This window comes from Suricata suricatta, chromosome 11, assembly GCF_006229205.1.
Source record: "Suricata suricatta isolate VVHF042 chromosome 11, meerkat_22Aug2017_6uvM2_HiC, whole genome shotgun sequence".
Classification (NCBI taxonomy): domain Eukaryota; kingdom Metazoa; phylum Chordata; class Mammalia; order Carnivora; family Herpestidae; genus Suricata; species Suricata suricatta.
Window position 1 is genome coordinate 91095425 of NC_043710.1, and position 14859 is coordinate 91110283.

The 14859-nt window shown below is 42.4% G+C and overlaps 1 protein-coding gene across 1 annotated transcript in view; it reads right to left on the reverse strand.

Moving 5' to 3' along the window:
* The window catches only part of CRTAM (cytotoxic and regulatory T cell molecule), a 29939-nt gene extending 16746 nt beyond the window's left edge, over window positions 1-13193 (reverse strand). The window contains exons 1-3 of the mRNA XM_029915335.1: window positions 13091-13193; window positions 4565-4711; window positions 1054-1206 (exon numbers count right to left, since the gene is read on the reverse strand). Coding sequence (XP_029771195.1) covers window positions 1054-1206; window positions 4565-4711; window positions 13091-13136 — 346 coding nt within the window. The 5' untranslated portion in view covers window positions 13137-13193. The remainder of the gene's footprint in view (window positions 1-1053; window positions 1207-4564; window positions 4712-13090) is intronic.
* Between the last annotated feature and the right edge of the window lie 1666 nt (window positions 13194-14859).

Genomic DNA, 14859 nt, shown 5'->3' on the forward strand with positions numbered 1-14859 from the left:
TGCTGATTCATCTGCCTTTGAGACATTGTAAAGTCGGCTCCAAGTATGCCTTAGGTGCGTTGAATGCTGGCAGTACAAATATGGAGAAAATCAGCTATTTGAGGAGCTAAGAGTCCGGTGGTAGACTCAAGCCCCTAAACTGTTAGTTGAAAGGTCATGTGTTAAGTGCAGTGACAGAGGTATGCATGGAGTGTTCGAAGACCCCAGAAGGCACATGAGCGAGCAGCGTGAGCCAGAGTGCTGGGAGGGGTGGCCAGTAAGGTGGGCTGACTTGCATTGGTTCTTAAAACCCCTAGGGAGCCATTCCTTCCCAGATGTTTACTACAAAGGCGCCTCGCTCTATTCATTCAACAGAAGAAGTCTAAGAAATTCATTTGTGCAGCATGTGGAATTACGTCACTTAGAATCAACAGAAAGCACCTCTTAGAATCGATCTGTTTCATCACAAAAATCGGAAAAGTAAAGACAGTAAGACTCACGCTGAACACACCTGACTGTCCACAGCACTGATCAAGTCCCAGGAGATCTCATTGCTGTTACTTCCTACCCCTGTCTCCCAGCCTACCTCCCAGTGGAAGAGAGCAACTGGTCTGGACAGAGGATGTGAGCCATTTGCCTTGTGCAGTTACATCTGAATTCATCCTGTCTCAGGCTATGCAGTCATAAGGTTCTACTTTTTGTACATACTTGTTTTGCCTGTCTGAACTAGTGTGCCAACCCCTTGTGGGCACGATTGTGTCTTAATCCCTCTTTGATTCCCAGGAGCTTAGTATAGTGCCTGGCACATAGGGCTCATCAAATATTAATTTTCCTTCCTTTTAATTTCTCCAGAGAGGAATCTTAGTTGATGCCAAAGACACATTCCACAAAGTCACATTTTAATCTAGGGCTTGCCAGTCCAAACGCTCCTTTCTGTTTCTTTTCGACAAAGGATGGCAGAGGTCCCTTAAGAAATGCCTTGCTCTAGGCGCTATTTCTAACTCAAATGGTAAGCATAAGAATGATGTGTCCTGTTTGGACGCCTTGTTGGGTTTGCTGGCTGTCAGCACCTACCTAGCACGATCACTTTTACTTCCTCTGTTCTCACGTTGCTGCTGTAATGTAAACACTTGTACACGCCTTCATCTTGCTGGCTGACGTTAAGCACGCGGATGGAGAGCTGATGGGCGGAGTGATGCAGCAGCTGGTATTTGGGATTTTTTAAGGCTGGACAAGAGGGGAAAAGAGCTGTTAGGAAACAAACTAGCAGATGAATGCAGACTCTCGGTGCATCAATTCTTTACAGGAATGGCTTTTGAATTTCACACGTGGATGGAACAAATGTCACATCTTCGATTGAGCTGCCTTCCAAATTCTGGTGTTACCAGCTGGATGCCTCTCCATGTTCTCCATGTTCGTTTAGGAAACAAAACATTTTGATACTGGGATCTGTGACATAATGCATTTGCTTTATTTGCATGTGTGGGAAATTTACCCCATGCTGGTGAGGGGTTCAGGCTGCAGAAGGATTACATTATGAAAAATGCCCCATTAGATTTACCTCTTTGAAAATTTTTTTAAATGTTTATTCATTTTTGAGAGACAGAGAGAGAGCACAATTGGGGATGGGCAGAGAGAGACAGAATTCAAAGGAGGCTCCAGGCTCTGTGCTGTCAGCACAGAGCCCAATGCGGGGCTTGAACTCATGAACCATGATATCATGACCTGAGCCAAAGTCGGACACTTAACTGACTGAGCCACCCAGGCGCCCCTAGATTTACCTCTTTGAAATCTGATTGATTTGAGGCTGTCTTGTCACACAGGATGTGAAGAATGGAAGATCAATGCATGGCTAGTCATTATTCCAGCTGAGTGCTTTTTACTTTTATTTATTTTTTTAAGGATTTTATTTTTAAGTAATCTCTAAACACAATGTGGGGCTCAAATTCGTATGGAGATGGAGAGTTGCGTGTTCCACTGACTGAACCAGCCAGTTGCCCCTTTTATTTATTTAAAAAAATTTTTTTTAATGTTTTATTTATTTTTAATACAGAGAGAGACAGAGCATGAGAGGGGGAGGGGCAGAGAGAGAAGGAGACACAGAATCGGAAGCAGGCTCCAGGCTCTGAGCTAGCTGTCAGCACAGAGCCTGACGCGGGGCTCGAACCCACGAACGTGAGATCTGACCTGAGCCGAAGCCGGACGCCCAACCGACTGAGCCACCCAGGTGCCCCTATTTTTGATTTTTTTGAAGTTTATTATTATGTGAAGTTTCCTAAAGACTTTAGCAAATGGGTTTTGTTTTTATTTTTGTTTTGCTTTGTTTTTTTGTTTGATTCTTTATTGACCTGGGACGTCTAGCTCAGATCATAGGTCCCTTAGCAAATCAGAGGCTCCTGAAATGAGTGCTTTTGTCTTCCTTCCCTTCCTTCCCTTCTTAACTTCGTTCCCTCCTTTCCCCTCTTTCTTCTCCCTCTTCTTTGTAGATCTATAACATGAACAATTCTAAAATAGTTATACTCTGAATGGCTGCCCAAGGAAGGTTGTCACTCATCTGAAATCATGGTTGTGTGTCCTCAGACACTCGTGTGACCTGGGCTAGAATCCCTGCATGCTCAGTGTCAGCACTATTGACTTTTGAGTCCATAATTTTTTGTTGTGGGGGCCTTTCTCCTAACTAGATGCCAACACCCCTGCTTTTCCCCAATTATAACAACCAGAACTCTCTCCAGACATTGATTGCCATATGTCCCCTGGAAGGCAAGAATGACCCTCAGTCAACCGAGTTCAGTCAAGTTACTCTGCTGCAGAAATTTAGAGAGTGCCCATATTCTCCCAGTTTACCAGATGCAAACCAAAACAAGAGAAAGCATGATTTCACAGGAATTATCTCTACTCGAAGTTTTTTTCTCAAAACTTTAAACAACTAATATCTACTTTATTGAAGTCTAGTAGTGATAGTTGATTTAGCTTGAAATATGTGGTTAGTTTACATTGAACATAGAAATATTTAAAATTTTTTAAATGTTTAGTTTTGAGAGAGAGAGTGAATGAGGGGAGCAGGGAAGGCGCAGAGAGAGAGGGAGACACAGAATCTGAAGCAGGTTCCAGATCGTCATGCTGAGATCATGACCTGAGCCAAAGTCCAACACTTAACCAACTGAGCCACCCAGGTGCCCTGAACACAGCAATATTTCAAAATGTTTCATAGCATATTCAGTTTTTTAGAGGTTTTGCTTTTACAAGGCAGAATGAAATTTACTGTTTTGGAGACTTTTCCAAGTATTTGGCAGTTAGGAATATTAAATCGAGATATACAGTGGTCTCGTTGTGAAGGGGAGGGGTTAGTAAAATCCTGCCCAAAGAGATGAACTAAAATAGGCTTTTAAGAATCTCTTTCCTTGGGGATGCCTGGGTGGCTTAGTCGTTTGGGCGTCTGGCTTCAGCTCAGGTCATGACCTCACGGTTTGTGGGTTCAAGCCCCTTGTTGGGTTCTGTGCTGACAGCTAGCTCAGAGCCTGGAGCCTGCTTCTCCCTTTCTCTCTGACCCTACCCTGCTCACCGCTGTGTCTCTGTCTCTCAAAAATAAATAAAAAGCATTAAAAAAAAAAAAAGAATCCCTTTCCTTGGGGCACCCGGGTGGCTCAGTTTGTTAAAGCATTGTTTCAGCTCTGGTTATAATCTCACAGTTTGTGAGTTTGAGCCCTGTATTGGGCTTTGTGCAGACAGTGCAGATTCTGCTTGGGATTCTCTCTCTCCCTCTCTCTGCCCCTCCCCTGCTCGCTGGTGCGCTCTCTCTCTCTCTCTCTCTCTCTCAAATTGAATAAATAAACATTAAAAAAAAGAATCTCTCTCCTTAAGAAAGAAAGCCATTGTGACTATTTGAGGTGATGGATATTAACTAGACTTACTGTGGTGATTACTCTGAAATATACACATAATACTAGATTACTGTGCATGTTAAACTAATATGATATGATGTGTCCATTATATCTCAATAAAACTTCGGGGGAGGGGGGAAGATCCCCTTCCATCCCAAGCATCAGGGCTCAAGGTGTGCTTGTGAAAAAGAGGAATGACTGTCCTTTTCAAAGAAGCGTGCCCTGTCAGTTGCTCAACGATCTTGCTTTTGTGATAAGGCTAACGGAAGAGGAGATATTTGAAAGGGAGTTTTGTGATGTGATTTGCATTGCTCACAGATGGAAAACGAAGCAGCTACTCCAGATGTGGGGCCATCGTGTTAGCTGCTGGGGGACAAAGGGCCTTGAGTCTGTCTCCTGCCTGACTGTCACGGTGCTGCTGAGCGTAAGAAGGCGATGTGGGGGTGAGGTGCAGGCACGGAAATGTGCTTTGTGATTTGAGCCCCCTTTACCAGTCATTCTGGTGGGGTTTCCATTTCAGACTTCCTGTCGAGAAAAGCAGCCACGTGTAAGATAGTGACTTCTGGGTGTGATCCCCGGGTGACAATACGTGGGCCAAGCCCACCATTTAGGTGACTCAGGCTGGTTTCTATCCCACCAGCTCATCTGTCTGGAAAATCCTTCAGGTTCAGGTCTGGTGGTGATGGTTTTTTTCTTTCACTTACCAGGATGCTTGTTGAAAAAAATGGTGAAGCCTGACGGGGCCAGCCACTGCAGGGATGTGGGCTTGCCCTGAGAAGCGACACACTTGAGAGTGAGTGCCTGGCCTTCCTCCACCGTCACTGTTTCCGTGTGGTTGGTCAGGAAGGCTTCTGCAGAGGAAGAGAATTGGGGACTGTCAGGCTGGCATGGGCTGCGACACTGCCAAGCTGAGGCAGGGACCTAATCTCAACACAACCTCATCCATTCATTCCATCAATCATGGCATCCTTCTTTTTCTTTTCCAATAAACATTTTAAAATTTTAAAAAATTTATTCATTCTGATAGAGAGAGCAAGCGGGTTGGGGCAGAGAGAGAGGGAGAGAGAGAATCCCAAGCAGGCTCCACGCTGCCAGTGCAGAGCCCAGCGTGGGGCTCGATCTCACAAACTGTGAGATCATGATCTCAGCAGAAACCAAGAGTCAGACACTCAACTGACTGAGCCACCCAAGTGCCTCTCATTACATACTTTTTGTAGAAACAAAATGTAAGTCAGTACAAAGAAGCTAGTACTCTATGTAGAAACAGGAGGATGTCTCCTGAAGGAGGTCTGAATGAAGGGGTGAGATTTTGATAGGAAAATAAGAAAAATGTTAAACATCTATCGGACACCTGCTCTCTCATAGCCCAGAAACTCAGCCAGGCCATGTTGAACCTATATTTAACTTAACTTTCAAAATAATCCAATAAGGGAGAATTATTTTGCTGGCTCTCCAGATGAGGAAATAGAGGCTGATTTTCACAGGTTCTGGAGCTGGCATCTGTACCAAGTCTGTGGTCTTCCAAGTCCATGGTCCTATAACTAGGTCAGACTGTCTCAATGATGAGACCAGAAAACTCAGCCTCTCTGGCCTCAGTTTATGAAGCAAGCTCCTTGTGACTTGAACTACAAGGTGTGTGTCTGGGATTCTAAGCGGCAGTCTTGTGAATTAGGGAGCTGCCTTCACAGGGAGCGGTGAAGCCCCACCTGCAGAAGGAGTTCTGTGCCAGGGGATGGGTGCTCTAAGATCTCTTCCAATTTAATTTTCCACAGCAGCCCTTTCTCCAGGCAGACATGAGAGTCTAATTTCCCGAATCGCAACCCCCAGAGAATGATAAACAATTGGCTATAAGGAGCTGCAAATGTATCCTCCCAAAAAAGGAAATTGATAAAAAAAATATATAATAATAAATTGGATTTACTGATTTGACATATGTACTGTTAGTTCTTCAATTAAAAAAAATTTTTAAGAGTTTTATTTATTTATTTATTTATTTATTTATTTATGTTTTTTTATTTATTTTTGAGAGACAGAGAGCACAAGCAGGGGAGGGTCAGAGAGAGAGGAAGATACAGAATCCAAAACAGGCTCCAGGCTCTGAGCTGTCAGCACAGAGTCCGATATGGGGCTCAAACCTACGAACTGTGAGATCATGACCTGAGCTGAAGCCGGACACTCAACCAACTGAGCCACCCAGGTGCCCCTTAAGTGTTTTATTTATTTTTGATACAGAGAAAGACAGAGCATGAGAGAGAAGGAGACACAGAATTCAAAGCAGACTCCAGGCTCTGAACACTCAGCACAGAGCCCGAAGCAGGGCTCAAACCCATGATGTGAGATCATGACCTGAGCCCAGGTTGGAGGCTTAACCAACTGAGCCACCCAGACGCCCCAGTTCTTCAAGTTTTAATTTTTAAAAAAATATTTTTTTTCTGAGAACAAGACAATTCTCATCAATGAAAGTAAAAAACAGTTCCATAAACAGAATACCGTGGGGTTATGAATTATGAATAGCAAATATAACGAGTTTTACTGCAACATCTTAAACCTTAAAAAAAAAGGAGAAAGAAACAAGGAGTTTACTTCCTTGTGATAAATTTCAAGTATTAGGAAAAGTGATTCGGAGAGCCCTGGGAATTAATTGGTGCAGACTTTTTAGTTTGTTCCATTTCTAGGTCATTAATTTCCATCTAGCCTCTGGCAATAATAACCAGAATTGTTGCGTTGTATTTGAATTGACTTCCCTGGGAAAAAAGTTGGCTTGAGCTCTACTGGAAAAATACCCATATCAGCAGCCAATAGTATAATGAACAATGAAGAGTCTATACAAAGATACAGTGTTTTCGTAAGAGCGTTGAAGTGTAAGCCCCGAATTCTGCTTAGGTTGGGTCATTTGGAAATATTTTCATCTATAACATCAACCCATAATTGAGCAATAAGAACAATATTAGTAGAGGTGCTTTGAAATGACAATGGAATGTCTTCTAAGGTTAAGCAACTTTTGAGCCAAGAAATTGAATCTGGAACTGTCTACCTTCCATTGCTTCCATAATAATTCCATTATGATTCTTGCTTTATTTTCTAGTTCTTGTGTGTTGTCCTGCTTCCCGCAGAACAGAAGTTTCTAGAGGGCAGTGACTATGTCATAGTTCTCTAAAATTCATTCCTTACGGAAACTGTCACAGTGTGAGCTTGAAAAGAAATGGTTTAATGCCAGTTTTTATGATAGCGCCATAATGCAGACGATGGGCAGATATCTTTGGTCTCCTGTGGTTAATAAGAATACTGAGGGACAGGAGGGAAGGTACTATGTTGAATCAATGATAGGATAAAAGGCCACTGTTAAGAAACATGCCCTGATTTCATCCTTTAGGCCAAAAGTTGATCCTTGGAAGTTTTGGCCAAGTTCCTACCTTTCGGTAAAGTGATTGTCTAGACAGGAAGCCTGCATTTGGGGAAAGAGAAGCTGTCATGTTTATCAGCAGCCCGTTTATGAGTAAATGTCTTTCGTTTTAAAGACGTCTTTTTTCTCAAGATGTGTGCTTTTGAATGAAACTGTGTTATTTGAGTCTTACAGTGTAAAAAATTGTAATGAGGGGCACCTGGGTGGCTCAGTCAGTTAAGCGTCTGACTCTTGGTCTCGGCTCAGGTCATGATCTCACAGTTCTTGGGTTCAAGCCCCATGTTCGGCTCCACGCTGTCATCCCTGCTTGGGATTCTCTCCTCTCTCTCTGCCCACCACCCCCACACTCTTCCTCTCAAAATAAATACATTTTAAAAATGGTAATGAAGTATAGTGCGGCTTTTTAGCATATGCTAAAGAATTGTATCTCCTAAGATTAGTTTGTTTTCGTTGCTGAGAATTTAGTATCAGCCAAATGACCACAACTATAAATGCCTGTGGGGATTCAGATGGAAAGGGCTGTGTTGGAGACACAGGATATTTGTTCTTTCCAGGACTGCTCCAAGCCTTGCCTTTAGCTTGACTGGCTTATTTCCCTTGCAGAGTTATGGGTAGACCCCATGTTTGACTTCGAGACAGGAAATCATTGTAGAAAGGAAGAATGGCCTCAGTGAGAAGCCACAGACCCACACTGCTTCAGCGGTAGTGCTTAAAAATATTGCTCAGTGCGTCTAGGCCCTGCTAAAGGGTGGCTGAGGAAGAGACCTGTACCTGACGTCTCATGGTACGTCTTCTAAGGGAAAATTCTGCAGGATTCTCTCACTGCTGTTGCAGACTAAACTGGAACTCGTCTTTTACATTTGACGTTTGGAGTCAAACTTTCACCTTCTTTGTCAGAGGGATGGGGTGTGGGTTACCTTCTTTGTTCACCACTTCCTCCCCCACAGGCTCTAAAAACATGTATATCCTTGTGCACCCTTAGCCCTTATTATGTAGATCTTGAGTGCTGTGTGACTACTTCCTAGTGCTCCCCTGGTGGGCCTTGGTGCCAGTGTGCACGCCCCTGGGAGGGAGGTCACCGCTTACTGTCTGTAGGTCATGTTTACTGAGTGGATTATTGACTTCTGACTAGATCCATCCATCCATGTAAGGCCATGTGTTATGAGGCTGTTGGTGGACTCTGGGCTTATAGATCAGGACTGGTTTATATATGGAAGTAGACCATGTGACCTTCACCATCATCTCCACCCCCAGCCTCACGAACTAATTGTCCTATCTTTGGAATGGCTTCACGCCAAAGCATATGTGACCGACCTTGCAGCAAAAGGACAAGTAGCAGTGACCACCACCTACCCAAGCATCCCCAGATCAAACCTGTACAATCCTTAAGATTCCTTGATTCCCCCCCCCAAGATTTTGGGAGTTGCCATATCTGGTTTCTCCTCTGTTAGGGGTAATCATGTCAATTGAAGAACGAATAAAACGTTCTTTCTTTTTCTTATCTTAGCAGTCCAATTATTGCATGCAGTGAATTTAAAAATTTCAGAACAGGGCAAAACTGTCCTACAGGGACCCCAAACTCATCACGCCTCATCAGAAATCATCATTTCTAGTGTCCCCGTGTGCTCTTGATGCACCTAACACAGGCCACCTGCTCTGTTTCAGTGTTTTCTTGTATTCACAGTGTCATCACCAGCCTCTGGCAGATTCAGCCTCATGAAGATACTTGGCCTTTGTCCAGCTGTTCTGTTGACATGGAAACTTTCTTAACTCCTTCAAGACTCACCTCAGATTCTACCACTTTTGTCAAACCTGCCTAACCAGTCTTTTTTTTAATTTTAACTTTTTTAACTTTTATTTATTTTTGAGAGACAGAGAGAGACTGAGCATGAGCTGGGGAGGGGCGGAGAGAAAGGGAGACAGAATCTGAAGCAGGTTCCTGGATCTGAGCTGTCGGCACAGAGCCTGATTCGGGGCTCGAACTCACGGACCGCGAGATCATGACCTGAGCTGAAGTTGGACGCTTAACTGACTGAGCCACCCTGGCACCCCAATGCCTAACCAGCCTTTAGCCTCCTTCTCCCTCACAGTGACCCGCCATCTGCTCCAGATCCCCAAAGCTTCTGAATGGACTCTGTTAGAGGGCTTAGCACGTTACTTTATAGTTATTTGGTTACAAGTATGTCTCTGTGTTTAGCTTACAAACTTCTCAGGGAAAGATTGATGCCATTTGTTCATTATACAGTCCCAGGACCTCATACAAAGTAAGATTATAAGTATTAGGTGAACCAATCACTAAAAAATGAAGTTTATATATTCATTAGCAATAGGATAGAAACTTAGCTCTGTAACTGTTATGTTGCATAGAAAACCTGAGTTAAATTAAAACAAGAGACACAGAATGAATTGTGTCAAATCAGAGCCCTATTTACATGACTATTATAAAGTAGTAGACAAAAAAGTGCTTCAATTTAGATGATTATAAATCATGATGATGATTATTTTTTACATAGAATTAACAGAGAAAGTTACGAGGGTGAAAATGAATCTGACTTGGCCTGAATTAAGTTATTTTCAGTATGGCTTTCAAGAAGACATCCCAAAGTGTCAACAAACATGGAGGTTATCAAGAGGAATATCAACAGCACCTTAAATTTGTTACTGTTCTTTGTTCCCTGAATCCTACCCTCTACCAACGATCAGAATAGAGGGTTCGAACTGGTGGATTTTCATCATCCACAATACAGGTCAATGAGTGAATTTTGAAAAATTCTTCATTATTACTGCATTTTACCCATCCTAAAGGCTATTTATGTGAGTAGTAACCTTGAAAAGAGGGGGCCCCGGAGATTATGGGACTTTTCTTGTTTGTAATTCTTGGCAGCCTCAGTTAGAAGTTGCAGTGGTGAGGGACACCTGGGTGGCTCAGTCAGTTGAGTGTCTAACTTCAGCTCAGGTCATGATCTCATGGTTCATGAGTTCCAGCCCCGCATCAGGCTCTGGGCTGACAGCTCAGAGCCTGGAGCCTGCTTCAGATTCTGTGGCTCTTTCTATCTCTGCCCCTCCCCTGCTCATGCTCGCTCACTTGCTCTCTCTCACTCTCTCTCTCAAAAATAAATAAACATTTAAAAAATATTTTTAAAAAAAGAAGTTGCAATGGTGGAAGAAGGTACAGTGATCTTCCCATAATTCACAGCTAAAAACAGCTGCCAGCATATAGTGTTGCCAGAATTGATGATTTGCTGCCTTTTTTGCTAACCGGAAAGCAGCATGATCAGCACTGTTCCTGTTTGGGACTCTGCTGGACCTGAGCAACGTTAAGTCAGAGGGGATAATTTGTGCTTGATACCTAGCCTAGATGCCTTCTGGGTGGACCTTTGATTGATTTTTCAGATTGGGATTCTTCAGTTACAAATCTTCCAAACCATATAAATCAGTGGCTATTACACTTTTTTTCGGGGGGGAGAGAGAGAGAGAGAAAGAATGAGCAGGGGAGAGAAAGGCACAGAATCTGAAGCAGGCTCCAAGCTCTGAGCCATCTGCACAGAGCCTGACGTGGGGCTTGAACTCATAAACCATGAGATCATGACCTGAGCTGAAGTCAGTCGCTTAACCAACTGAGCCACTCAGGTGCCCCTCATACTTTTGATCTACATTAAGAAACACTTTCTATCACAACCTGGTAGAAAGACTTGCACGTGCGCACATGCACACACACACACACTTTTCATGAGACAATACATATGTGCTGTGTAAGCTGATTCACTAGATGTGAAAACTTGGGCAGATTATCTAACTTCTTGTAAACTCTATATTCTCGTGTAAATTAGGGATAGTAAATATTTATTTATTTTTGGAAGAGTACAAGTAGGGGAAGGGCAGATAGAGAGGAACAGAGAATCCGAAGCCGGCTCCGCACTGACAGCTGACAGCAGTGAGCCCAATGTGAGTCTCGAACTCATGAACGGTGAGATCACGACCTGAGCCGAAGTCCGAGGCTTGACCGACTGAGCCGCCCAGGTGCCCCATGTGTATTAATACCTCAACATCTTTGCTAGAATTAAATGTAATTAATAAAAGTACCCAACACTGTGCATGGCACAATAAATATGTTTTCCTCCTGTCTTTATAAATAGTATTTGAATAATTTACATTCTAAAAATGTTGCCTTAGGTTTATCTTAAGACATGATTATTGCTGCTTTTGTTTAAAAAAATTTTTGTAAGGCAATTTTATGAGGCAATAACTTGAATCCTCAGAAGTTAAGGTCAGTTAAAGGCTTCAAACTTCAGAATAATTGAAATCATTCTAATTTTAGCTGTCTAAATGTACTTCTCCCAAATGTATGAGCTATTCTTTAAGCCACTTATTGAAGAAACTAATATTATTACCAATATTGAATTCATATTGTGGGCCTCAGGGTATAGGGACCAAAAAAGAAAGCACTTCATTTAATTGTATAAAATAGGAAATTGAAATACAGTGTAAAATAGGAAATTTAGGGTTGTTTTTTTTTTAAATAATGTCATTCAGATGCAGTTGTATGGGGAAAGCAGATATAGAAGGACAGGTGCCTTACTTGAAAATTAACTTCAGTTCAGTTCGATATTTACAAGCAAACCCACAAAACAAGGAATACACTTATGCATAGCTTCTTTTGCAAGAATTTGGTACAACTTGCAATCAGACTGAAAGACATCTATACCCCGCAGGATATTTGAGCAGGAATAATTTGACTTTTGTAAAACAATATCTTTAATTTTCATATTACTACATTAGAATTAAGTAAGCATCAAAAATCAAACTTGATTTTATAATAAAATGTAAAGTATAATAGGGGAGCCTCGGTGGCTCAGTCAGTGAAGCGTCCCACTTTGGCTCAGGTCATGATCTCACCGTCCATGAGTTCGAGTCCCCCATCAGGCTCTGTGCTGACAGCTCAGGGCCTGGAGCTTGCTTTGGATTCTGTGTCTCCCTCTCTCTCTGCTCCTCCCCCAAGTCACGCTCCATCTCCCCCAAAAATAAAATAAAAACATAAAAAATATTAAAATGTAAAGTATCACTGACTCCAAAAATAAGTAGAAACTTTTCATGGGGTTCATTATTATCTCTGAACTAATTGAGAGTTGTGTAGCACTTTGCCATTTTCAAATTTGATCGTTGTAAGGGTGCCTGGGTGGCTCAGTGGGTTAAACAACTGACTTTGGCTCAGGTCATGATCTCATAGTCCATGGATTCAAGCCCTGCCTCCGGCACTGTGGTAACAGCTCAGACCCTGGAGCCTCCTTCTGATTCTGTGTTCTCCCTGTCTCTCTGCCCCTCCCCCTCTCATGCTCTGTCTCTCTCTCTCTGTCTCTCTCATAAAAATAAACAAACATTAAAAAAGTTTTTTTTTAATCCAGGGAGTTTGGTGTCCCAACATTTTAAATCATTCTTAATTTCAAGATACAGAAGTTGAGTTTTAGAGAAATTATCTGGCTAATGCTTATTCAGCGAAAAAGTTTTTAAAATCCAAAACGGACACCCTTTCAGAGAGTAGATCCTAAAACACAGAGCCCAAGAAGCCTGTTACATTTTGCCATAACATAGATCCCCCAGAGACACATACTCCGATGACCCTTTCCATACCCTTTAGCAACTGAACAAAAGGTTAAATAAAGAGGTAACATCGCTCCCCGTATAATTTTGGTGTAGCTTGGGAAGCATTAACATACTTACCTGGGTTGCCTTCTGTTGTAGGGCCATGGCCAACACAGTGGACTGATAGGCAGATTTGGCAACATACCAAGTCAAGACTAGCATAAAAGAAAGGGCTCTGAGTGCTTACCTTGTAAGGGGAAGCAAGCCAGCAAGCTGAAAAGTCTCCACCACATACTGTGCTGTGCTGCTGTCACACTCTGTCAACTTCCTCTAGATTCTGAAATAAATGGAGCAGAGTGGTTTCTTTTGAAGGGGAGAGGCAGTCGCTTTGTGACCTCATGTGTCTCGCCGCCTCCATTGGCTCTTGAAGAGCCCCCTCTTAGTTCGCCACCCCCAAAATACCTCCAGGTGGAACATTTAGGGGACCACATGTGTCATCGCAATCATGGGGAGGTGTGAGTGATGTGTTGGTGGTACAGGTCACTGCCACACGTGGGAAGTACTGGTAAATCAACTCATTGCGAGGCTTTTTGGGGGAGGAGGGGTGGGAGAGAGATTAAAATTTCCCTGTGTAGTGATGTAGGCTTATTTTTACTTTGCTAGTGTATTGACAGTGATAATTAGACAGTCTTTGCTGAAGCTTTGTGAATAGTTTGTTTCTAATTCTGACAACAATGTATATGGTTTCCAGGGGCAGAAACCATTATTGATTTGATCATTTAAAAACTTTTCATCCATCCATCCATCCATCCATCTCTACATCTATCCAGCCATCTAGTATGTATTGTTCTAAGATATCACATATAATAGATAAATTCCTTATTTTTAAGGAGAGTATGATCTAGTAGGGGGTCATAATAGGCAAATGAACTATTTTGGTATTTAACTGTTATTAATTGGGCAAATTGAGATATAATATTTCATTTTTTTCCAGGACACACAGCAAAATACTAATAGACTAATACTAATAGTTAGAAAATAGTCTACTCAGGGGAACCTGGGTGGCTCAGTCAGTTGAGTGTCGGACCTTTGATTGTAGCTCAGGTCATGATCCCAGAGTTGCCGGGCTCTGTGCCGAGCGTGAGGCCTGCTTGAAATTCTTTCTGTCTCTGTCTCTTTCTCTCTCTCCCCTTCTTCCCCTCTCTCCCCCTCCCCTCCCCTCCCCCACACTCTTGCTCTCTGTCTCTCTCTCTCTAAAATAAATAAAATGAAAAAAAAATAAAAAAAAGAAAATAGTCTGCAATGTTTGGCAAATTATAAAGGAAATGATATTTACTGGTTCTAATTAAAATGAATGTTGATGGGACACCTGGCTTGTTCAGTTGACAGAACACACGACTCTTGATCTCGGCGTCATGAATTAAATTCAAGCCCCATGTTGGGGGTAGAAATGACTTTAAAAAATCATAAAATTTTAAAATAAACAAACATACATGTTGTTATTCTGTAAATGTCTTGATACTTTGGGTAGGGAAAATTCTATCCATCAAAAATGTTTTTCAAATATTTTTCCTCTTTTAATGTGTAGAAATGAGGAGAGAAAATCAAATTTTCTTGTAGGACGTAACATGATATCATGGGATATTTCTCAAATTGTATGATGATGTAAATGCTTTGGGCCTCTAGCCACCTGGGGGTGTAACAAGCTCTCCAGGGTATCACAAGTCAAGGTTGAGTGACACTGACTGTGTTCTGCGACGGGAATCAAGACATGTGGGCGCCATCCCTCACTCTACCAGCCAGGGGGGGAGGGGGGCTGGGTCAGAGGAGATGCTCCATAAATTGCTTGTTGGCTATACTGAATACGTTGATTTGCTTATGGAAGCAGGGAATGGACAGGTTGCATTGGACCATTTTTTCTTTTATTATTATTTTTTAATTTTATAAAAAGTACAAGTGGTAGAGAAGAATGGGGCGAGGAGTGAGAAAGAGAGAGAGGGAGGGAGGGAGAGGGAG